The sequence below is a fragment of the Prionailurus bengalensis genome, chromosome A1 (genome assembly GCF_016509475.1).
Source record: "Prionailurus bengalensis isolate Pbe53 chromosome A1, Fcat_Pben_1.1_paternal_pri, whole genome shotgun sequence".
Classification (NCBI taxonomy): domain Eukaryota; kingdom Metazoa; phylum Chordata; class Mammalia; order Carnivora; family Felidae; genus Prionailurus; species Prionailurus bengalensis.
Window position 1 is genome coordinate 145,059,124 of NC_057343.1, and position 24,060 is coordinate 145,083,183.

At 37.7% G+C, this 24,060-nt stretch overlaps 1 protein-coding gene across 5 annotated transcripts; it reads right to left on the reverse strand.

Annotated features, from left to right (window-relative positions):
- Window positions 1–7: 7 nt before the first annotated feature.
- Window positions 8–24,057, reverse strand: DHFR (dihydrofolate reductase). 5 transcript variants are annotated; one of them, XM_043593112.1, is made up of 6 exons: window positions 23,947–24,057; window positions 23,560–23,609; window positions 21,419–21,524; window positions 15,249–15,375; window positions 11,332–11,447; window positions 8–367 (listed from the first exon to the last, which is right to left on the reverse strand). In XM_043593112.1, the coding sequence occupies exons 1-6, from the start codon at window positions 24,030–24,032 to the stop codon at window positions 253–255; spliced, it is 600 nt and encodes a 199-aa protein (XP_043449047.1). In that variant the 5' UTR covers window positions 24,033–24,057; the 3' UTR covers window positions 8–252. The 5 variants fall into 5 exon arrangements, with proteins under 5 accessions (XP_043449047.1, XP_043449033.1, XP_043449056.1 ...); XM_043593098.1 differs by having other exon boundaries at window positions 11,332–11,486; XM_043593121.1 differs by lacking the exon at window positions 8–367 and adding an exon at window positions 5,013–5,753.
- Between the last annotated feature and the right edge of the window lie 3 nt (window positions 24,058–24,060).

The window sequence follows — 24,060 nt, forward strand, 5'->3', positions numbered from 1 at the left end:
GAGACTATTTGTTGGCCATGTTTATCATAGTTTATTTGTATTGAAAACCGCCAATTTAGATTACCCCAACAGTCCAAGTGAGAGCAAATAAAGACCTGAACTAGATATGGTTATGAAAGAGAACAGATTGGCGAAGTGAGGTGAAGTAGGTGAAGTAGGTGCTTGCCGCTGGATGGACGTGGGGCCTGATGACACTTGCCCTTCCTTGGTAAGGCCTTGTGCTGGGTTTTGGAATCTGGAGATGAAGTTTCTTCATGGTTTTTCCTCTGCCGGGAGCATATATCTGCCTTCCTCCTGACCGTCAGTCGCCATCTCTCTAGATCCTTCAATACCAAGCTCAAATCCCACTTCAGAAGAGTCCACATGTCTATCAATAGGAAAAAGGATAAACAAATGGTGGTGTGGCCATACAGTGGACACTACAAAGTTATAAAAAGGAACAAACCAGTGACACATGTAACAGCATGGGTGACTCTCACATAAATGGTGCTGAGTGAAATAAGTCAGACATCCTGTATGATTCCATTCATATGAAGTTCAGAAACAGGCAAAAATAATCTAAAATGAGGGAAAAAAGCCCCAGAATAGCGCTTGCTATTGGGAAGGGGTATGAAGGAGTTTTCCGGGGTGATGGACAGAGGTTTGGGTCATGAAGACACATGGATTTACTAAAACCTATAAAATGGTACACTTAAGATCTGCATTTCTCCATATAGATTTTACCCTTCCCCCCAAAAGTAAACAGATTTTGAACTGTGGTTAATGACATACAAGCTTAAGAATCTAAGGATGAAACATCCTGAGATCTAAACTTACTTGGAAATGTATCAAAATATATAAGAACGACTGATGGATGGATGGATGGCTAAATATGTGTAAAGCAGAGATAGCAGTGTTAACAATGACAGAATCTAGGTGATGGATAAGAATGGGTGCTTAATGTATAATTCAGCTTCTCTGTGTGCTTGAAATAGTTCATAATAAAATACTACGGGAAAACCCTTGAGCTTAAGATTTGATAATTCACCTATCAAAGAGGACTGGTAATAAAAAAACCTGCAGGCAAACATTGGCCCTTTGCAGGTGCTATGACCAGGGGCTCTAAAAAAGGTGTCATTCAGGATGCCTTCCCAAATAATTTTGTGTAGTAGGTGCAGCAGAAATTCTCTTCTCTATTTTCTACACTTTTTCCTGAGCTCCGGCATCATTAAGTCTTCCCCCCTTATAGACTAACCCTCTATTCCTTTAGGGTTTGTGTGTCCGATGGTCCTGGGGCAAAGAAGTACAGACTACCTAAAACATGTCCTCCAGTACTAAGTTTCACATCTAGTTTAATTACTGACTGCAAAGTTATTTGAAAATACCACACAACAGGGGTGCCTGGGTGGCTCAGTTGGTTGAGCATCGGCTCAGGTCATGATCTCAGGGCTCTTGAGATCAAGTCCCACGTCAAGGTTTGTGCTGTCAGCGCGGAGTCTACTTGGGATTCCCTCTCTCTTGAAATTATACAAACTTAAAACACACACACACACACACACACACACACACACACACACCAGTGTGGTTTGTTCCTTTGTTCCAAGAGTAAAGAGATTTAGAGAATAAAGAAATGTCAATGTACAGACAGAAAAACTTCCCGGTCCCCTTGAGGTCTCCTGGGGAACAGAAAGGGCAGGACCAAATAATTAGAAATGGTCGGCAATGCAATTTCATTTTTGTCCCAGGAAAACCCAACTTCACATAGATTGTAGGGCTTCTTTCCTCTGTGTTTAGCCAGAAGCTCTATCCCTTTTTTGACCAATACCTTTTCGTTAAGAGTCTCTTATTCTACTCCTGATACTCATTTAGTGATATATTTCTTTTTTGTCCTAACTGGAACATCCTTGTTCACAAGTTTCAATCTTTCAGAAATCACTATTTTTCAGAACCCTTTCGGCAGCTGGCCAGCCGACTTTTCCCTCACAGTCATGTTGCCTATAGGTCATTTGCTGCAGTTTTTAGTTTACCAAATATATATATAAAGCATCTTGTTAAAGGGACATCTGTTCCTGTGTTTACCTACTATGTATCTCTTTGAGCTACTGATATTACTTTCATATGTATTTTTATTACATATTTAATGAAAATCTAGTTCTTAATATAGATCAGCAACACATCGTTCTAACCTTTACAATTTTACTTTCTCCAATCTCATACATGTTGATTTACAATTTGCTCATTTTTCTATTTTGCTTTATTCAGATGTCCTAGAGATACGAAATAAAGTTTCAGGGGTTTTTTTGTTTTGTTTTTTTTCCCCCTGCAGGGCCAGAAGCACTCTCACTCAATGATTTACATCCTTGGATACGCTTTAGAATCATCTGGGGGTGTTGTTTACTCTGCAGATTCTGGGACCCATCCCTCATACAGGTGTACTAGTGAGGACATTTTGAGAAACATTTATTAGGACGTGGGTATGTTACATAATTTCAACCCCACAGAAACATAAAATGGGCTAACCTGAATATTTAGAACACATGTTCATGTTTTATTATTTACATTTTAGCCTCCAATTATCAACACTTGACAGTGCTGTTTTATAAATCAATGTGGAAAAAGGAAGACTTGCATTTGTCTTGAAAATGAACAAACCAGGCACCACGAGAGAAAGCCTGATGGTTTTCTAGCAATTGGTCTTTGGAATTTTGTGTGACCCTTGGCTAATTATGTTTTCTTCTTTACATTTTTAAGCAGACTCTGGGGATAAATTGCCATTAAGAGTCTGAAATTTTATGTGAGGTGTTCAAGGAGTATCAGGAGGTCAGCACTTACAAACTAGCAACTTCTTAAGGAAGAATTTTTACTAAATACATGAAAATGGTGAAATAAAATCAAGATTCCAAAAGTCTTGCAGTGAAAACAGTAGTCCGCTCTCTCCCAACCTCCAATGTCCTTTTCATTGGCAAGCATTTTCATCCTCTTAGCTTTTCCTTCTGGTAGTTATGTTTATGTTGGTTTCTTTCCTCCAGTTAACTATTTTGGTCATTTTTCAAATGAATGCATGTATTAATGTATATTATTTTTAGCCTCTTAAAGTTTATAAAAAACCTGAGCAGTCTCCTGCCCCACACCCTCCCAACTCTCCAGATTAATGGCTTTTAACAGTTTCTTCTGTTTTTTCTCAAATAATTGATCACATCTTGATTTGTTACTTTACATATTAGTGATTTCCTGATATCTCAATGAGGATTTAGCAGTTAGACAGCTATCCCCACTTTTCCTCTCATATTGTCCCCAAATAGTTACCAGACTTAAGTTCTTTAGTCCTTTTGGGTTGCTGCTACATTCTTTTGCAAATTTCTAGATAGCAACATAGAAAGATTTCTCTTGGTATTTATCCATGAGTACAACTGTTAGGTCGAAGGGTATGTGCTTCTTCATCCTGAATAAATATTGCCAACAAACATGGTAAAAGGCTGACAATGTCAAGTGTTGGTGAGAATGCCACATCTGAGTATGTGGGATGGTACCTTACTGCAGTTTTAATTTGCATTTCCTCAGTTACCAGTGGGAATATTTATCTTTGCATGTATTTATTGGCTATTTGGGTTTCCTCTTCTCTAGATGGCTTGCTTCTTTCTAAGTATCTGAGTCCTAAAAATTCTAGATACCTGTACTAATAGTTTGCTGATTATGTTCCTTGCAGAAAGCTCCACTGTTTTCTTAAGGATTTTAAGTCTCATGCAGTATTGATTCCTTTTCTTGTCTGTGATGTTTTTTTTTTCCCCCCCTCTTTGGAAGATTTTAGTAAATTTCTTTATACTCTTGATTTCTATATTCTAATTTTACAGCTGAACATAAGGGACTCAATTATTATGTTAATTGTTCATGAAATCAAGCACATAATACTTAAAAAAATCTAATTACAATAGGCATACCTAATTCATAAAATAACATGCTCAACTCTGATACTGTCGACAGTTTCAGCATACATTTTCCTACACGTACTATATACCATCAGTAAATTTTTTAGGTATGATACACAATTCACTTCTTTTATTTAACAGTCTTTGGCATTTTTCTGTCAGTACCTCATTCTTTTTAACTGTTACAGACAATATTAAATTCTACAGACATATTGGTTGGTTATTTCTTTATTGATTGTCATTTGGGCTGTTTCCAAGTTTTATTTTTTAAGTTTTTTTTTTTTTAAGTTTATTTATTTTGAGAGAGAGAGTGCACGTGTGTGAGTTGGCAAGAGGAGCAGTGCAGAGGAGAGAGAGAATCTTAAGCAGGCTCTGTGCTGTCGGTGTAGAATCTGATGTGGCTTGATCTCATGAACTGTGAGATCATGACCTGAGTTGAGATCAAGAGTCTGACGCTTACCCGAATGAGCCACCCAGGTATCCCTGTTTCCAAGTTGAAAAAAACCAGTGCAACAAATTCTCTTGGGTCTATCTCTTTGTTGTTCAGGATTAATATTTAGAAGTAGAAACTCAGCTCTGGGTCCAAACCCAGAATATTTTAAATTTTAATTGATATTGTTAACTTAAACTCTAAAAAAGTTGTATTAATTTACAAGGCAAAAAATGCCCTTTCTTTGGATACCTAACAAATCCAAATCTTTGCTAACATGGTAGGAAAACTTGTGTTTTTTTTTTATATTTAAAAAAAAAATTTTTTTTTTCAACGTTTATTTATTTTTGGGACAGAGAGAGACAGAGCATGAACGGGGGAGGGGCAGAGAGAGAGGGAGACACAGAATCGGAAACAGGCTCCAGGCTCTGAGCCATCCCAGAGCCCGACGCGGGGCTCGAACTCACGGACCGCGAGATCGTGACCTGGCTGAAGTCGGACGCTTAACCGACTGCGCCACCCAGGCGCCCCAGGAAAACATGTTTTAATTTTCACTTTTTAATTCAGTGAAGTTTAATTTTGTTCCCAACCTCATAATTTTGGTTTCTTGCATTATCTAGTTTCATTTCACTACCTTTTTAATTTCTAATTTTAGCCATATGCTTGTTTTAAATCACTCTTTTTTGTAAAGAACAACTTTATTCTTCTTTCTATCATTGTAACATCCATGGAATCCCACAGAAGATCAGAGGCAGAGTTTTTAGAGGTCTCAGACCTTTTCTTTTAACCTTCAAAAAGACAGTGTCCTACCTGCCTCTTTACTATCCCAATGGAATATACCAGAGTTCCCTCAACTTACTGATTGCCTGAGTGAACAGAACCTTTTTTGAGAAGACTGAATGAAATGCATAGAGAATTCAAAGTCTCTATTTTAATTTTCTTTTAATATCTGAGTTCTATCTCTTCTGTTTATAATCCATGTCTGACCTTTGGACAAATCTGTCTAGTTCTATCTCTATAGGTCCTAGTTTCAACTCATGCTCTCGGGGAATTTTTTCAACTTTGGTTTTTGAAAGATATGCTACCGTAGGCAGGTGCTGGTCCTTGATGGGCATCATACAGCTACAGCAAAAAAGGTTTCATAAATGGTCACCTGATATGGAATAGTTAAGACTAATCTTAACTATAGTCTACTTAAGATTAGTTTATAAAATCTCATTGCTTACAAATAATTAGCCATTGACCTGAAGTCATAAAAGTCTTTTTTTCTAATATTAAAAAATATGTAATTGGAGGGGAGGGGGAACTAACTTGAAATAAACCAGAAAACACCTTCACATTAATTGTTCTTCTCATATACTTCAAATTTGTACTTAATGCTTTTCTCCTCCTGGATATCAGAAAGAACACCTGGGTATCTGTAAAAGAAAAATATGTGGAATAATTTGTCAATTAAAAAAAAGATATATACTGTGTCAGTTAAAAAGAGATAGCTCAGCCAAAAGGCATCAATAAAGTAAATAAAAGTTTCGTCTTCATTTTTTTTTTTTTTTTTTTCACAATGCTAAGTCACGGTGAAACTGGGTATCATACAAATACACTATGGAACAGTGTAGGAAACAGAAAGAAAAACTTGCAAACTGTACAGAAAGTTAGGAAACAAAAAGTGCAATTTATCCTTTCCTTCTGACTCCTAATTCTTCTGTCTCAAACTAGCCACTGTCAGCAGTTTCTTTTACCTTTCCACTATCACCCAGCTAGTATGAAATTTAGTAACATTTTGCAAATCTTACACTTGATATCAAATTTCTTGCGTGAGCAAATGAAAAACAAGATACAACCTTTACCTGCTTAGAGCAGAACTGAAGTTATGTGTCCTGTATGGTGAAAGATTCTGCTGTTTAATCAATGGACACCACGCTGCTCTAATTTCCCAGAGTGTTCCTCACGGCAGTTCTTTTATGGACATCACTGTTTATCTGAAATTTTCTCTCACTTAGATCTGTGTTCCCGCCACCTTCCAATTCAAAACCCAAGCCCTCCTTTGCGTATATACCAAGAGGCAGAGTTGCTAGATCATGTGGTAGTTCTATTTTTAATTTTTTTGAGGAGCCTCCATACTGTTTCCACAGTGGCTGCTACCAGTTTGCATTCCCACCAACAGTACACAAGAGTTCTCTACATCCTCACCAACACCAACACTTGTTATCTCGTTTTTTGTTTTTGATAACAAATCAGAACCTCAAAGAAATATATATCCTCCCATGTTCACTGCAGCCTAGTTTACAGTAGCTAAGCAACCTAAATGCCCATCAACAGATGAACGATTAAACAAAAATACTGTATTTACATACAATGGAATATTGTTCAACTTCAAAAAAGAAGGAAATCCTGCCATATGCAGCAACATGGATGAACCTGGAGGTCATTATGCTAAGTATAAGCCAGTCACAGAAATAAGCCAGTCACAGAAGGACAAATACTGCATTATCTAAAATGGTCAGACTCATAAGAACAGAGAGTAGAAGGGTGGTTGACAGGTGTAGGGGGGAAAGGGGAAACACAGTTGTTCAAAGGGAATAAAGCTTGTTGTGTAAGATGATTAAGTTCCAGAGATGTGCTGTGCAATGCTGTGCCTACAGTTAACAACACTGAATTGGAAAACTAAAATTTTGTTGAGAGGAGGTCTCACGTTGTATTCTTACAATAAAATTTTTTTCCCACTGAAAAACCCACCACCAACAAAAAATCCCCTCAGGTCCTCCACTGAGGACTGTACTGACCACTCTCGTCTCCAACCCAAATCTTATACTTCCTCAGTATTGTGCGAGCTGCACCCCCATGTGCTCCAGGTGGGGATGAGGAACACCTGCTTTGATCAGACTTGTGTTTGACTCTGGTTCTGTTGTCTTCATCCTTATGAATAATCTGGCCCTGAGTTCATTACATTAAGTGCTCTATAAATGTTATTCTTTAGTATTATGAGTTTCTTTCACCCCGTATTTTCTAATTTCTAATTTTCTAATTTTTCTATTTCATTGTAGCAGGGATAAGATAGGAAAAGATTTAAATCTCTTATGATACCCAGTGCAATGCTGAGTAATAATAGGTATTAACCTTTTGTTGACTAATCAGAGGTTATGCCATTTGATAAAAAACATAAACATATAAAGTAACAATAGTATAATAACATATAAAGAAAATAAAATCTATGTTTCCATTTACTAACCATTTCCTGAGCTGTTTCTGTTCAACTGTTTTAGTAGCAATATAGCATTTTTCTTTTTTTAAAGCAGTGATTTTTCGAGGCCAACTTTTAACCATAATTTTAGTTTCTTTGGAATGAGTCACCAAAAAGTAACATTTACATTTTTGTGTGTTTGTAAAATTCTCAAGAGTATCAAGATTCTCAGTTAAAAGATAAAAGCAAAATATCAAAATTATTTCTAAAACCACAAATAATACTTAGAAATACTATGTTATTGGCTGGGTATAGTCAGCAGCCACGGTATTAATGTTAATCTGCTCTGTGAAACTGAAATTCAACTCTGCTTCGGATTAATTTTACTTCTCACAATATTCATATATTCAGTCTATTATTCTTTCAAGAGAGAGAGCATGCCTACACACAGAGAGGGAGGGAGAGAATCCCAAGCAGACTCCACGCCCAGCGCAGAGCCTGACACAGGGCTCAATCTCACCACTGTGAGATCATGACCTGAGCCGAAATCAAGACTCAGACACTTAACTGATTAAGTGACCCAGGCGCCCCCATATTCAGTCTGTTTAATAATGACAGAACTACCCCAACCATCATAATTCCAAACTTTTCTGAAGAGCAAACTGCTTAGGAGCCACATATGAACTCTGAGTTTAAGCCTAACAGGATGTGGAAATGCCTCCTATTTGTTATGAACCACCCAGATAGAGATCCCCCTCTAGAATCTTCAGGCAGTAAGGAATCCAGTAGATATGAAGAAACATAAGATTCGAACTGACAAAGCATGAGAATACTGAGATGATGTAATGTAAAGTCTAAGAAAGAGGTAAATAGTTATCTATAAGAAACAACTCACAACTAAATTTAAATGAAGACAATAGCAAGCACAGGCTCAGGAGGAGACATACAAATAGTATGAATAAGGATCCGGTTGGCTAGTCAGGAACTAATGGGAACAGAAGAGGAACTGTTAGCCCATCAAAAACTTTCTTAAATTTGTCCATTGATAAGGGGCATCTGTCCCAGGTCTGGAGCCAACTACGGCCTCAAAGGCCTCTTCTGGCCTTTATCCTCTTTGCATAGTTATATGGAACGCTGTTAACTACAAGGAAAAAGCTGTTTGGGGCTCATTAAGCAGAAAACTGCTGGTATAAAACATTTAGGCCTGCTGGTTTGGCTGGAGCCTAGTGTGAAATAGTTTGAGATGGGAAAGGTTTCTTACAGGTAAGATGAATGAGGGCACAGCCTTAGAGGACAGGCTGGAATGCTGCTGTCAAAAAAAAAAGAAGAAAAAAAAGAATTATGCAGACAATGACCCATGGGGGAAAAAGGCAGACACAAAGTAAAACCTAACTTTGTTAAGATTTTTTTTCTGCTTTTAGGTTTCTACCACTTGTGGCTTCACCCACATTCTAATTTTATTCCCTTTGCACTTCACAATAGTCCTCTCATCTTTATTTCATTTTACTAGTGCTTTTATTACCAGGAAGTATGGTGTTAATAAAAGATAACTGTTTGAACTGAAACTTATGTCACTACAAGAGGGCCACTAATAGGGAGAATGGGGGGTTCTAAACTCTGTGTAGCTGTGGGAGAAGAAAAAGGGGAAGTAGAGGACAATCAGAGCTCATTTCTGGACAGTACGGAGCAATTCTAAGTTCCCCAGTGTACAGACATTTGGAGAGAATGCAGCTCAAGAACTGAGCAACATTACAGATTTTCAGGGACAAAGTATATTCTCTTTGTCTTTCCAGGTTTCTCTTTTTTCTACCTCAGGAAAGACTGACCTACTCCAGATCTCCCCTTAGGGGATTCCCTCCACTCTGCGTTGAGGAGGTTGTTACTATGTTGGTACAGGCTTCAAAGTAAGACAACCATCAAATGATGTAACAGGAAAAAAAAAAAAAAAGACTCCATTTTCTTTCATAGCCTTGTCTAGAATGTCCATTTTTGAGCAATTTCCTTGGAATTTGGTTTTGGATAGAAATTTCCTATCTGAAGCTTCCCACTATTAAAATTTTCTAAGACATTTAAAGAACTGGGGAGCCTGGGTGGCTCAGTCACTTAAGTATCCGACTCTCGGTTTTGGCTCAGGTCATGATCTCACAGTTCATGGGTCTGAGCACCGCATCGGGCTCTGTGCTCTCAGTGAAGAGCCTGCTTGGGATTCTCTCTCAATCCCTTTTCTGTGCCCTTCCCTCATTCTCTCTCTCTCTCTTAAAATAAATAAATAAACTTAAAAAAATAAAAAAAATAAGTAAGAACTAATACCAATCCTTCACAAACTCTTCCAAAAAAAATAGAAGAGGAAAGAGACCATTTCCTGACTCATTTTGTGAGGCTGGTACTCTCCTGACACCGAAACAAGGTGAACACATTATTAAAAAATGAAACTACAGACCAATATCCGTTATGAATATAAATGCAAAAATCCTCAACAAAATATAAGCAAATTAAATCCAGGAACATATAAAAAGGACTACACACTACCAAGTGGATTTATTCCAGAAATGCTAGAATAGTTTAACACGAAAATCATTGAATATAATACACCGTATTTATTAATATTTATTAATATTAGAAGGATGTGTTAAAACCTAGTCTGAAAGCATTGATACGATTAATCTTCTACTTTTACTCTTCATAGCCAATAGCTGAGAAGTACTTAAAAAAACTTTTTTTTAAAGTTGAAGTATGAAAAGTGCTTTTAAACTAAAATGCTGTGAGTTTTCAAAATCAGGCAGTTTCATACTGAAATCTTAACTCCATCTCTTCTTCCATCACCACCACTGCTATCCAAGTCCCTTGTTCTTTCACCTCAACTCCTGCAGCTAACTGGTCTCCCAGCTTCACTCTTGTCCCTTCTGTTCTCCACAAACAGCTGGAACAATGTCACCCTCTCTTCAAACCCTCTAAACTTGTGTCTGGTCTGACCCCTCTGGCCTCCCCCTTGCTTATAATGCTCAGAGTAGTCAGTCCCTGCTCAGGGTCAGGGAGCACAACCAAGCTTGTTCCTGCCCTCTGGTCTCTACACGAGCTATTTCTCTGGTTTCTGGAATGCTCTTCTCTTTGCATGGTTGGCTTCTTGACATTTAGATCTCAGCGTAGACACCACCTCTTCAGAGAGGACTTCTCAGACAATATGGTATTTACCACATCACAATATTTCAGTTCTCCATAGAGCAACTCTCTTAATGTTTACCTTTCATTTACTACTCTCCTTTTCTACTACAAATACTCTAATCTTAGAGAGCAGTGACATCTTCTTGGTAAGCACTGCTTCCCCAGTGCCTAAGACAGTGTCTGATGCTAAGCAGAGACCTCATAGAATGAGCTAATGACTACTCTCTAGATTTCAGTCAAATTATTAAAACTTAAACATCCCAAGTTTGTTAAAGCAGATTTCCCAAAATTCCTAGTTTTTTAAAAAAATTGTTTAATGTTTATTTATTTTTGAGACAGAGAGAGACAGAGCATGAACGGGGGAGGGGCAGAGAGAGAAAGAGACACAGAATCGGAAACAGGCTCCATCCAGGCTCTGAGCCACCAGCCCAGAGCCCAATGCGGGGCTCGAACTCACAGACCGCGAGATCGTGACCTGAGCTGAAGTCGGACGCTTAACCGACTGAGCCACCCAGGTGCCCCTCAAAATTACTAGTTTTTGTCTGCAGAACACATTACTACTCCAAATTCAATATGAAGAGATAAACTGTTTCTCTGATTCTTAAGCAGGAAATCCAAAAGTACTTCAGACAAATTAATAACATTTTACTTACTCTGGGAGAAGTTTATATTTCTCCAAATCAATTTCTGGAAAAAATGTGTCACTTTCAAACTCCTGCATAATCCTTGTCACAAATAGTCTAACGTGGCCTGGCCTGTTCATGGCTTCCTTTGAAAAAACACAAGAGGCATCAATTTCTTTATTTATCTGTCAAAAGAAACAGAGACTCTTAAGATTTGTTTGTTTTAATTACATAGTCAAGTTTGTATCTGGTATTAAGAGACATGCTCCATAACTTGTCACCTCCAAAGCATGCTATTTAAATATCCTATTATTAAGTTTGGGGTCCTGCAAAGTATGTCTTAGTTATTTTGAGAATGGCACTAATAATTATCACTAATTATGAGAGTGAGTTTAAATATATTCTGGCCTCTAGTTTGCTTACACGAATTCTTTTTTCATTTAAGCATTCAGTATTATCTTCTTTCTTTGGTGGTTGTTTAAGAATTAAGAACCCTAAATTATCTAGTTGCTCTCCACAGAAAAATTTGCATATGTATATATATGGATAAGATAGTATATAATTTTATGAGATTTTGATTACTAAAAATCCCAAGGGCATACTTAATTAGTACATTTACACAGAATTTAATAACGCTTCCATTTCTTAGGAGATAGCTACAATGCTAGCAGGTAATTTACTTTCTTAGCCTCTGTTGCTAATGATTGTATTGGCCTTATATTGTTAATGACTTTTCTAACTATAGCCTATGCTACTGTTGATAGTTTCTATAGAAAAAACTGCACTTGAATGAGTATCTTAAAACTCTAATAAAAAGTCATGAGTCCTAATTGCATCTCCAAGAAACTAATAACCCTTGATTTTCAAATAACTTATGGAAGAAAAAAATCTATAATTTCAAGTGTGTGTTATCCTTGAAATTCCAAATAAGGGCATAGAACAAATGTTACTTTTTATTTTTGGCTTTTTACTACAGTAAATATAAAATCATTTATTCTCTTGCCCCAATCAAATAAATATCCTACCAATTCTTAATGTTATCAAAAATTAGAAAAACTGAATAGGACGAACCACAGCAGCATTTGAAAGTCTGTATCCAAGGAAATACTATATGGCACAACCTTTTCTGTAAAGGGTCATATGTAAATACTTTAGGCTTTGTGGACCATGTGGTTTCCTTCTTTCCTTTGTGGGCAACAGCAGCTGTAGACAATACTAAATCAATGGGCATGGCTGTGTTCCAATGAAACTGTGTTTACAAAAACAGGCTGGCCCCAGGGAAGATGAGCCTAAAAGTTCTATAAGTTATGGTGATGAGAGGCCAGGTGCATAATATAAAATTACCAGGTGGAGATTCTACTTCCTTATAATTTATGTACATATAAATACATCAAATTATATATTTAAATATTTATAAAAAATAGGGGCGCCTGGGTGGCTCAGTCAGTTGAGCGTTCCGGCTTCAGCTCAGGTCATGATCTCGCGGTCTGTGAGTTCGAGCCCCGCGTCGGGCTCTGTGCTGACAGCTCAGGGCCTGGAGCCTGCTTTGGATTCTGTGTCTCCCTCTCTCTCTGCTCCTCCCCTGCTCACACTTTGTCTCACTGTTTTTCAAAAATGAATAAATGTAAAAAAAAAAAAATTAAATATTTATAAAAAGTAGATTTTCAAGTGAATGTGGTATTAAATCATTCAAAATGCATATTGAACAAAATAAAGAAATGACTTGTTTTCCTAAAAATTCATGCTTGGCTGAAAGATCAAAGGAAAATGTCCATTTCCTCATAAAACAAATAAAGCAAACCAAAGGTTGTAGAAACAGGTCTGAGATCCTGTTATATCTTTAAGTCTTTTAAAACAAATTCAGTGTATACATGTTATAACAAGACACCAAAGTGTAGGGGCTGGCTTTTTTCCTTCCCATAAACTTTAATTTTTTATTAGTGTTTTAAGAGTCCAAAAATTCTATTTATTATCCTCAAAAATTTTGAAAGCTGAAAGTCATTTGGTATTCAAAAGAAGAAATATTTTGGAGCACCTGGCTGTCTTAGTCTGTGGAATGTGACACTCCTGATGTGAGGGTTGTGGGTTTAAGCCCCATGTTGGGTATAGCGATTACTTAAAAAAATAAAATCTTATGGGGTGCCTGCGTGGCTCAGCCGGTTGATCATCAGACTTCAGCTCAGGTCATGATCTTGCAATTTTTGAGTTTGAGCCCCGTGACAGGCTCTGTGCTGATAGCTCGGAGCCTGGAGCCTGCTTCAGATTCTGTCTCTCTCTCTCTCTCTCTCAAAAGTAAATAAACATTAAAAAATAAAATAAAATAAAATAAAATAAAATAAAATAAAATAAAATAAAATAAAATAAAATAAAATAAAATAACATAAAATAACATAAAATAAAATAAAAAAAAATGAAGTTTTCAGCCGGAGCCTCCATCTTCTAGTAATTCACCAAGGGAAAGAGGAGAGGCACCTGCTGAATGTGCTCTAGGTGTTCTAGGAAACATGGAGTTGTTCCGTTGGCCACATACCTGCGAATCTACAAGAAAGGTTTATTTTGGACATCAAGGGAATGGGCACTGTTCAACAAGAAATGTTTCACAAATGTTACCACTGCAAAACTGGAAGAGTCTACAATGTTACCCAGCATGCTACTTGCATTGCTGTAAACAAACAAGGGCAGATTTTTGCCAGGAGAGTTAATGTATGTATTGAGCAAATGCACTCAAAAGAGCCGAGATAGCTTCCTGAAGTGTGTAAAAGAAAATGATCTGAAAAAGAAGGAAGCCAAAGAGAAAGGTACATGGGTTCAACTGAAAAGCCAGCCTGCTCCACCCAGAGAAGTACATTTTGGGAGAACCAATGGAAAAGAGCCTGAACTGTTGGAACCCCTTCCCTATGAATTCCTGGCATAAGTGTAAAAAAAAAACAAAACAAACAAACAAAAAAAAACAGACCTCAAGACTGGGGAAAAAAAAAAAATAAGGACTCTTTTCTCTTTTACTCGTTTTTTCTATTATTATGAAATATGTAATAGTTTTCCTATGCTTTCATATTATACAAAATTGTTAAGTTTTCTTTTAACAAATTCGTATACATTTAGTCAGTGTATAGTAACTGAGAGCCCCGTCCTTTCTCAGTAAGGACCTATATATTCTTGGAAAAAGGGGAGAATTCAGTATATCAGGGCACATCTAGGGAGTAGAAAACAGTGCAATGCAAGTACAATTCTTTTTTTTTTTTTTTTTTTTACATTTATTTATTTTTGAGACAGAGAGAGAGACAGCATGAACAGGGGAGGGTCAGAGAGAGAGGGAGACACAGAATCTGAAACAGGCTCCAGGCTCTGAGCTGTCAGCACAGAGCCCGACGCGGGGCTCGAACCCACAGACCGCGAGATCATGACCTGAGCTGAAGTCGGACATTTAACCGACTGAGCCACCCAGGCGCCCCAATGCAAGTACAATTCTAAGGGAAGGATTTAGAATGTTTTTTATCATTTTTAGTGTTTATTTTGAGAGAGGGAGAGACAGGGTGGGGAAGGGGCAAAGAGAGAGGGAGACACAGAATCTGAAGCAGGCTCCAGGCTCCAGCTGTAGGCAGAGAGCCTGACACAGGGCTTGAACCCATGAACCGTGAGATCATGACCCAATCCGAAGTTGGTTGCTTAGCCAACTGAGCTACCCAGGAGCCCCTAGAATATTTTTAAATAAGAAACATCAACTATTTGGAATTGAAAATCAACTGGAACAGGCTTCAAAACTCGCTTTTATATTTTTATTTACTTTTCATGATAGTATCTAAAACGAATAAATCAAATTGACAATGTGTCTAGTTTACAGTAGGGATAATGTACTTCCTTTGCTCATGGCCTAATTTTTTAAAAGTTCAGATGGCAGGGAATCTGAAGGAAAGTGGGGTAGAACATTTCTTTATGATTTTACTTACCTTATAAACAGAACTGCCTCCCACTACCCAAACCATGTCCACTTTATGTGCTAATTCTGGTTGCTCAGTAAGTTCTAAGGCATCATCCAGACTTTTGGCAAGAAAATGAGCTCCTTGTGGAGGTTCCCTGAATTTAAAAAAATTACAAATAATGTCTATAAAACCCATTCATACCAGTCAAGTAATCTGAATTGGAATAAGTAATTATAAAACCAAAATCATAAATATGAATTCTTTCAATAATAAACACTTAACATCAATATGGCCTATGACCAATAGTTCAAACCATATTTGTGTATGTACGGTCCACAATGAATCAAAAAACAGAAACACTTCTGGTATCTTGTGATATTTATGGTTGAAAAAAATCAGAAGAGTAGTGGTCTCTGGAGGGATGGGGTAAAGATTCACTGGGAAGAGGCATAAGGGAACTTAGGAGGGGTCATGGTAAAATTCTCCATCTTTGATATGGGGTTACATAGGTGCATACATTTGTCAAAATTTAGCAAAAGTACATTTAAGACTTGTACATTTCATTGTATGTATATTTATCTCAAAAGATGGGGCACCTGGGAGGCTCAGTTAGTTAAGCGTCTGACTCTTGATTTCAGCTTATGTCATGATCTCAGGATTCCTGAAATAAAGCCCTGCATTGGGCTCTGCGCTGTCAGCTTGGGATTCTTGCTCTCCCTCTCTCTGCCCCTCCCAAACTTGTGTGTGGGCGTGCTTGCATGTTTGCTCTCTTTCAAAATAAATAAACTTAAAAAAATTGTAAAGAAATATTGAACTCTAGTTAATGATATATATATATGCTGAAGTATTTAAGGGAAAACATACTGATGTTTCCATGTTACTCTGAAATGCTTAAAAAAAAAAGACCAATGGATGCATGGATGGATGGTAAAATAAGCATAATAAATTGTTAATGGTGGAATCTATGTGTTAGGTATACAGGTGTTTAAGGTTCTTTATGTTTGAAAGATTCATAAAAAATGTTGGAGAGAAAAAAAAAATGTTGGAGAGAGAGTAGTATGTTTGAATGACTGTAGTTTGGAATGATATTCAAACTGTTAATATGTGATGAATGGGGAGTAAAAGACTTTTCATGTTTGAAATATAGAAGTGGATGAAGTATTAATAAGCATGTATATTTTTTTAAAATCCAAAGGAGAAAGAATTAATTTCAGTGTTACATCTTCAGTTTAATTTCTCCCTATCTCCACAACTGTTTATTTTTTCCTGGGGGGGGGGAGGGGGCGGGTGGAGAGTGATAATTCCCTTTATAATTGAAGAAACATAGAATTTGACTTTCATTGTAATTAGAGAACAGAAATTATAATTCAAAGTCAAGTTCTTAGAGTGATGCTTTAAAAAATTATGTAACTGTCTTTGAACTAGTGCTTATAACAATGATTAATCAACAGCTAATGGAGATTACTAATTCTCTTCACTGCCTCCTCCCTCACCTCCTTCATAGATATTTTACTTATTTCACCCTTTGTCATCTCTAAAGGAGTAAGATAGCACAAAGAATGTATTTTGACTAAAAGCTGAAAAAAGACTCGCACACCAGGGTGAGGTTAAATGAGCCAAGGAAGTCTCTAAGGTGTCAGGGAGGCTGCGAGTAGGCTGGACAAGGCTGTGTAGGGGGAGAACTGAGTCTAGATTTGAGCTTGGGGAGAATGTAGTCTAGCTAAAGTCTAGAATGACAAACACAGTCCAGGTGGTTTTAGTAACTGAGGATGCTGAAGTCAGAAATGATGACAGGTGTCAGGGAAGAATGAAAAATGGTGGTTTAGGATCTGACATAGTGACTTAGGATCTGACATGAGAGGAGAATTTGAAGAGGTGTCCTAGAAATTGGTGGGTTGTAGCAAAATAATTTAGAAGGTGGTATAAATGTTTGGCGTGGATTCAAAGAAAGGGGGCAATCATTCTGTGTAGATTATGGAACAATGGCTTGAAATGCTTCCAGGGCTTAAGGTGAAGACTACTTTTTTACCCTTTTGTAATGAGTCTGTTAAAGGAAAACAAAGACTAGATTAAGGATTTGTTTCAGATTTTAATTATCATAAAGACATGGAGGAAATGCTTCTGCAAAATGTTATTCCTTAGCAGTTTAGGAATGTTTGAAACACTTGACCCAAGATGGGTATAAAAACATAAGCAAAAAGTTGAGCTAATGTTTGAGCTAATTAGGCCACTGTGTTCACTGTGTTAAAGCACAAATCCTAGGAACACAGTGAATAGTATATAGCAAACACTCAATACTGTGACTTATTTCATTGCCCACTTTCCTTCCTCTATTTATCTCAGACTAAGAGAGATTGCATTCCCTGACAAGAGAGTTGGTATGTGGTTCCATATGTAGTCAAGCATGTGGACATCTTTGATATCTTGTTTCAAACTTAGAATCTTAGCTCCTGAAGAGGGCTGGCATGAAGACTAAGAGATAATGCAAAACAGTAGGCACACCAGTGATACTTCCATCCTTCTCCCTTCTCCAGAGAGGCTGCTTTTTACCTGGATAGTTACATTAGAAAGATCTAACATTTGAGGACCCATTTGCTCTCCCAAGTAGTGGGAACAGGTAATACTTTATATGCATCAGACTAGCAGTCCTATGTAAGTACTTTTATTCCTTTTTGTAGATGATATTGAGGCTGAAGGATTCAGTGGCCAGTGGTTATAGATCTAGGAAATGGTGGACCTGAGATTTGAACTCCAGCAGCCTGACATTGGGAGTCTGTGTGTTACAACTCCCTACATAGACAAGGGATTCAACTGGTGGCCATAGGCTACAAAGGTGTCAAATTCTTGTCCCCTCAGACCTCAGGATGGTGTGGCCTAGTTTAGCAGAGCCTTAAGACCAGTGTCCTCTGGCCTTGAGCAGCCTCATTTGATTACCTCAGGGTACCATATAAACATTATCTTTTCTCACTGTGCCTGATGTGAAAGATGATGTGGCAGATGGAATTCTGGCTCAATTTCCTAGACTGTTGGGAAAGCATTTAAAAAACAAAAAACGCTAGGCTAGAATCATATCTTAACCAGAATTCAAAAATATGTTCAATTTAAGACCTTTCAAACTCAGTCTCTGAAACAGAATTTCCAACTAAAATTAAAATTGGTTCAAGCATGCTCCATCCTCATAATCGAATACTATGTACCCACTAAAAATATTCATAGAAATTAATCTTTCCATATATCAAATGGGGAAAAAAAAGACAGGTTACAAAGTGATATTATGTGGGATCATCCTATTTTTATAAATCACCTAAAGACCATCCATTCTGTAAAAATTTATGAACCCCTGCTTTGCTAGGGGATATACTAAGTGCTGGGATATACTAAGTGCCACTGTACCAGTGGCAGGCAGAGCTGTATCTCAGCAGTGGCCATAGTATGAAAAGGATATGCGATGGGGATGTGTGGAGGATGCCAGGTAGGCAGAGGTGGTACATCATCTGGGTGGGGTGATGAAAGAGAATACTCCTTGGAGAATGATCCCTTAGCTGACAGTCTCAAAGGAGATAAAAACATGTGCAAGACACGGAAGTGATGGATGACCATAGAGGATACTGAGGTTTATACTGAAGTTACAGAAGTTATTTATTTAACACAAGAAAGCTCCAAGAAAGTTGAAGGTAGAAGTAGTATGTAGTGAGGTTTAAAACAGTAAAGGGTAGCACAACAGAGCAAGGTCTTGAGACCAGGAGAAAACGGGAGTCTAGGATAAAGTGGTGGGGGCAGACGGAGGATTCTGGTTGACAGGAGGGGATTTTTGACTCAAGACTGTGGGAAGGAAGAACAAAGTGATAGATTAGGGCAAAAAATGAGATCACAAACCTGCTCATTGTGCTCCTGTTAATATTTTCTATTAGAGACCAAAGGTAATTCTGCCAAAATAGAAAAGCTGGGACAGTAGGATCTGATATTGATAGGGTCCTTTCTGTGTGCCATAAACTTAACATAAAAAATTTCAATTAATCCTCAAAATCACCCTAAGAAGTTCTCATTATTAATCCCAGTTAGTAGATAAGGAAACTGTCATTCAGCAAGGCATCAAGTTAATAGGTACCAGACCAGGTATTAGAAGCCAGGTTGGTAACTCTTTGCTGTACCAAGTGTGTGAATAGTGAGGGCAGAAGAGAGAAAGCTTTAATCACTCTGGAGAATATGACAGACCGTAAAAAATTATTATACTATGAGATGTCAAATAGCTTTCATGAGTTGAAGACAATTTACAACATCTTATATCATGAAGGAAATTTTGGATTTACTAAAGATGCTCTCAAAGCTATAGCACTGTGGTAAAATTTATTTAATTTTTGGTTCCAAAGCCTTAAAAAATTACTTTATTGAGCTATAAGTTATATACCATTCAATTTATCCTTGAGGATTCAACTTCTTACATTGGAGGGTGGTGGTGAAAAACTGAGTATTTCTAAAAGCTTGCCTGAGCAATAGCAGTTACATGGGTAAATCTCTCCCCTTTAATTCAGAATCTAGCACTGTATGGCATACAGCAGGTGCCCAGGTTATGTGTGTAACTGACCCCCAAGTAGGGAAGCAGAAGGAAGCACAAAAAATAAACTCTAAAATGTTTTCCTAACTGGTATGTTTATTTCCTCGGAATAACTGATAATAAAAACTCTGAAATTTTGTCTTAAAAAAAACAAGTGAAATATAGCAACAAATGTTATATAAGAAACAACCAAACCCAATTACATGCACAACAGTGGGGCGGGGGGGGGGGGTTATAAAGAAGAAATTAGACTCATCATTTGCGGAGATTTGCTGGCTCAATTGAATATCCCCCCCACTGAGATTTGTTTATATCTGTTGTAGCTCAAGCTAGCCATAAATAAACTTGAGTAGTATTCAAGAAGATGTTATTAAAGAGTCTCTGGGAATGGCTATACAGTCTGTGAATTTGGATTCTACCAAGTAAAAAAGATAATCAGAATATCCTAGCAACCAGAATAAAGAGAACAGTATAAAGACTGAGGCAGATGGCAAGATGCACATCAACTTATTCCTCATCATCCAAGGCGATCAATGCAAATATTCTGGTATACTTTCTTTCATGTTTTTACCTGTGCCATTCTAGAAGGGATTTGGGAAAAAAAATCTATATAAGCCTGAACTCCCTTGGCCTACAGTTGTATAATGTTTTTTTCCCGCTCACAGTGTGATGGTCTTTGATGTGTTCACTTGGCTGGGCTATAGTCCTTGGTTATTGAGACACTAATCTAAGTATTACTGTAAAGGTATTTTGTAGAAGTGATTAAAGTTGATAAATCAACTTCAATCTGGGTAGGCAGGATTGAATCAGTTGAAAGGCCTTAAGAGCAGCTCCTCCAGCTTCCCTGAAGAAAAAATTTCACCTGCAGATAGCAGTTTCAGATCCTGCTGAAGAGTTCCAGCATGCCCTTTCTGACGGTGTGCCCTACAGAGTTTTGGACTTGCCTAGCCAGCACCACAAATGTGTAGGCCAATTCCTTGTAATAAAGTCCCCAGGGCATTTCCAGGCATCAGGAACTATCTACTCCAATGTTAGATTGGAGGACAGGAAAATTCCTAGCAGAAGCTAACTGGAGACATTTCTCTTTCTTCAGGATCCCTAGGTCAATTCCAATACTTTCATTTTTTTCACCTGTAGACATTGCATAAAGAATACAAGTACAAAATATTATTTGGGTGTTGTGGTAAACTAGGAATAATCGGGCACAAGGTTATGACTGATTTTTAGCCCATCCTAAAATTTCTATCTTACTGTATCCAGGGCAGGGTATGGAGAGAAGATAAACCACTTAATCTTGGTAAACCCCAAAACATATGTGAAACTAGAAAAAAGTTATTAACTGTATTGTATACATGATAATTGAGCCTATTGAGTAACAGTTCAAGGAAACTGGCAGAGCTGTTACCCCAGTGAGATTTAATGTAACTTTTCAGAGTGGTGAAATCAATCACTTAAGGAGCAGAGTGAAATTATTGTCATGTGGCATAAATAACTGCTTATTCATTTTCTGTAATCACCTTTATGACATTAAGCAGCGTGATCAATAGCGCTATATTTATACAATTTTGTTTTGTCATACACAGACCTCTACCATAAGAAATGGGACATGATTTTTTTGTGGTGAATTTGTGATAATACTTACTTGAGGTCTCTACTGAGAACTATGTTAATTCTGTCCTTTAAAGGTCGATTCTTCTCCGGAATAGAGAACCATGTCTTTCTACCCATAATCACCAAATTCTGTTTACCTAGAAAATCACATAAAAATAAGTATATTCTGGGAGTATACATTTATATTTTCATATATTCATTTATATGTGCAGAGATAGGACTGTCACAGTGACACCTAGTGGATCTGCTTTAAAAATTAAAACTTAAAACAGGCTTACAAAATTGACATTTATCACCCATTTCCTAAATATACTATTTTTCTCTTTGGTGTTATCTGATTTATATCCAATATTTAGTTTTAATCAATTGCAATTATGTATAATAGTGAAGAGCCAAGATTCTGGGGCAAAGTGCTGAAACTGAATGTATTCAGTCATCTACTAGGCAAGTCACGAATCTTCTGTGCCTTATGTTAATGGAGATAACAGTAGTTCCTAGTTCTAGGGTTATTGTGGGGATTGAGGATTTAGAACATCTAGTAAGTACCGTTTAACTGTTTGATGTAATAGTATTATTCATTTGTATACTTTGTATTTATATTAGTAGCCGTACTTTTAAAGATAGCTGTTTAGGATTCCACTCAATTAAAAAGCCAAAGTGCTTTCAATTGTGCCTCTATTTTTTAAGTAAAATGCTTCTATAGAAACTTTATACACCTAACTTCCATTTTTCATATAATTATGTGGAAAAAAAATCTTGGGAGTCAGATATCTGGATCAAAGGAATACACACATTTCTATAACTCTGGGTATGTTCTGGCAGGCTATCAAAAGAAGTGCACGTGTCTGTTTTAAAGAATCATCATTAGTTTGAATTTCTTTAAACAAAAATACTAACATTTACAAAATACAAGTACACTATGCATTTTTCTGTATTTTACATCATTACTCATAACCAAGTTATCACCTCCAAATGTGGAGACAAATTTTTTTCCTCTAAGAATTAAAACCCCAATAATTCATGGTGCCCCCTGTAGAATATGCACTGCATTTTCAAGGACAGAGCTTTAAGTGTTAATAAGGAGATATCAGTGATCAAAAATAACAGAGCCAAAAGGTGAGGAATTCTGATGAGAAATGGTACAGACTTGGCCTAACAACAAGGTGGAGATAATGAGAGAAGAGCATAGGAAGACATTGGAAAAAAATTAAAAAAAAAAAAAAAACAAAGAAAAAGAAAAAAGAACAAAAAGCCAAGTCAACCTTGGTATCCTTTCATCCACTCATCAAAGAAACACTGTGTTTACTGAAAGCAAGTGAATAGGCCAGGTGTTGGATGCTTTTCGTATTACTAGATCATACACTGGATTCTAGAGTGGTTCATGTCAATTCTTTAGCTTCAAGCTCCTGCTATCTTGTCTCTACCGGTGACCCAAGTGCAAGATCCAAGGACCTTGTACCTGTCCTGTTAAAGTTATGCTGCATCTGCTTTCCGATTGACTGTGTCTTTTACTCTACTATTTCTTCTCCTATGACCAAATACGTATCTCTTAGGTTTTCAACGGGCATCTCACCACTATATTTTCTTCCATGGTTGTCCTCTCCAGTGGCTCAATTCACCCACTTTGCTGTACCTGAAATTATCCTGGAGATCCCACAAATTCCTCAAACCTCAAAATTATCATTACACCTGCACACTCTTCTCCACTTCTTTATTCTCCATGTCACCCAGACTCTCAAACTGAAGATCTGAGAGTTCATCCTTGATTCTTTCCTGCATCACCTTCACCTTTCTGATCTCCACATCGAGTTCATGGAACAGTTTCTTTTTGTTGTTGTTTTTTTACTTTTCTTCACTGCCTTCCAGGCCCTACCATCGCTTTTAGCAGCTATGCCAAAGGCCTCCTCTGGTCTCCTTCCCTGCTCTTTCATTAAAGCCTGTACCTAGCTGCTAATTCTGCCCAGTACCTCAATTTACGCGTGCCCACATAAAATTTCAAATAACTTTTTTTTAAAAACCGTGACAAACCTTGGGAACTGCGTATAAATCACTGGTAAGACAAAAGGTCCCAGATTAACATGGAAAACTTTTTATTTAAGTAAAATTTGCACTGATAAGCTTACTCAAGCAAGATGTTTCCCAAACCTCAATCACTTAAAAATCCCACATTACCTTCTACGGATGAGGTTGTGGTCATCCTTTGGAAATACTTGAATTCATTCCTATAAATTAGACAAACAGGGTTACTCAGAACATTATCTGGTAGGCTCAAGCCGTAACCCTCCCGACAGACGCTGCACTGGGGGGGGTGGGGGTGGGGGTTGGGAAAAGTCCTCGCCAGGCAACAGGAGCAGGACGGAAATCGAGAACTTGGCCGGCCGGCTCCAGATGGCGGAAAGAAGCCCTGGCCCAGCTCTTGCCTGCTCAGGTGAAAAGTCCGATCCCATCCTCCCAACCGAGAGCGTCTGTTAGGCCCCTCCCTGGTGCCGCGATCAAAAGCAACCCGCGCCAGTTCTCCCCGTCCCCCAACACCCAATCCAGCTCCGGGCCCGTAGGTACCTGAGCGGCGGCCAGGGCAGGTCCCCGTTCTTGCCGATGCCCATGTTCTGGGACACAGCGACGATACAGTTTAGCGGACGAACCATGACAGCCGCTGTGGACACCACACCGCTT

Coding starts and splice junctions, on each gene's coding strand:
- DHFR (XM_043593098.1), bottom strand. CDS start 24,032: ATGGTTCGTCCGCTAAACTGTATCGTCGCTGTGTCCCAGAACATGGGC. Junction 23,610..23,946: donor CTGCCCTGGCCGCCGCTCAG/GTACCTACGGGC, acceptor TCTAATTTATAG/GAATGAATTCAAGTATTTCC. Junction 21,525..23,559: donor CACAACCTCATCCGTAGAAG/GTAATGTGGGAT, acceptor GTGATTTTCTAG/GTAAACAGAATTTGGTGATT.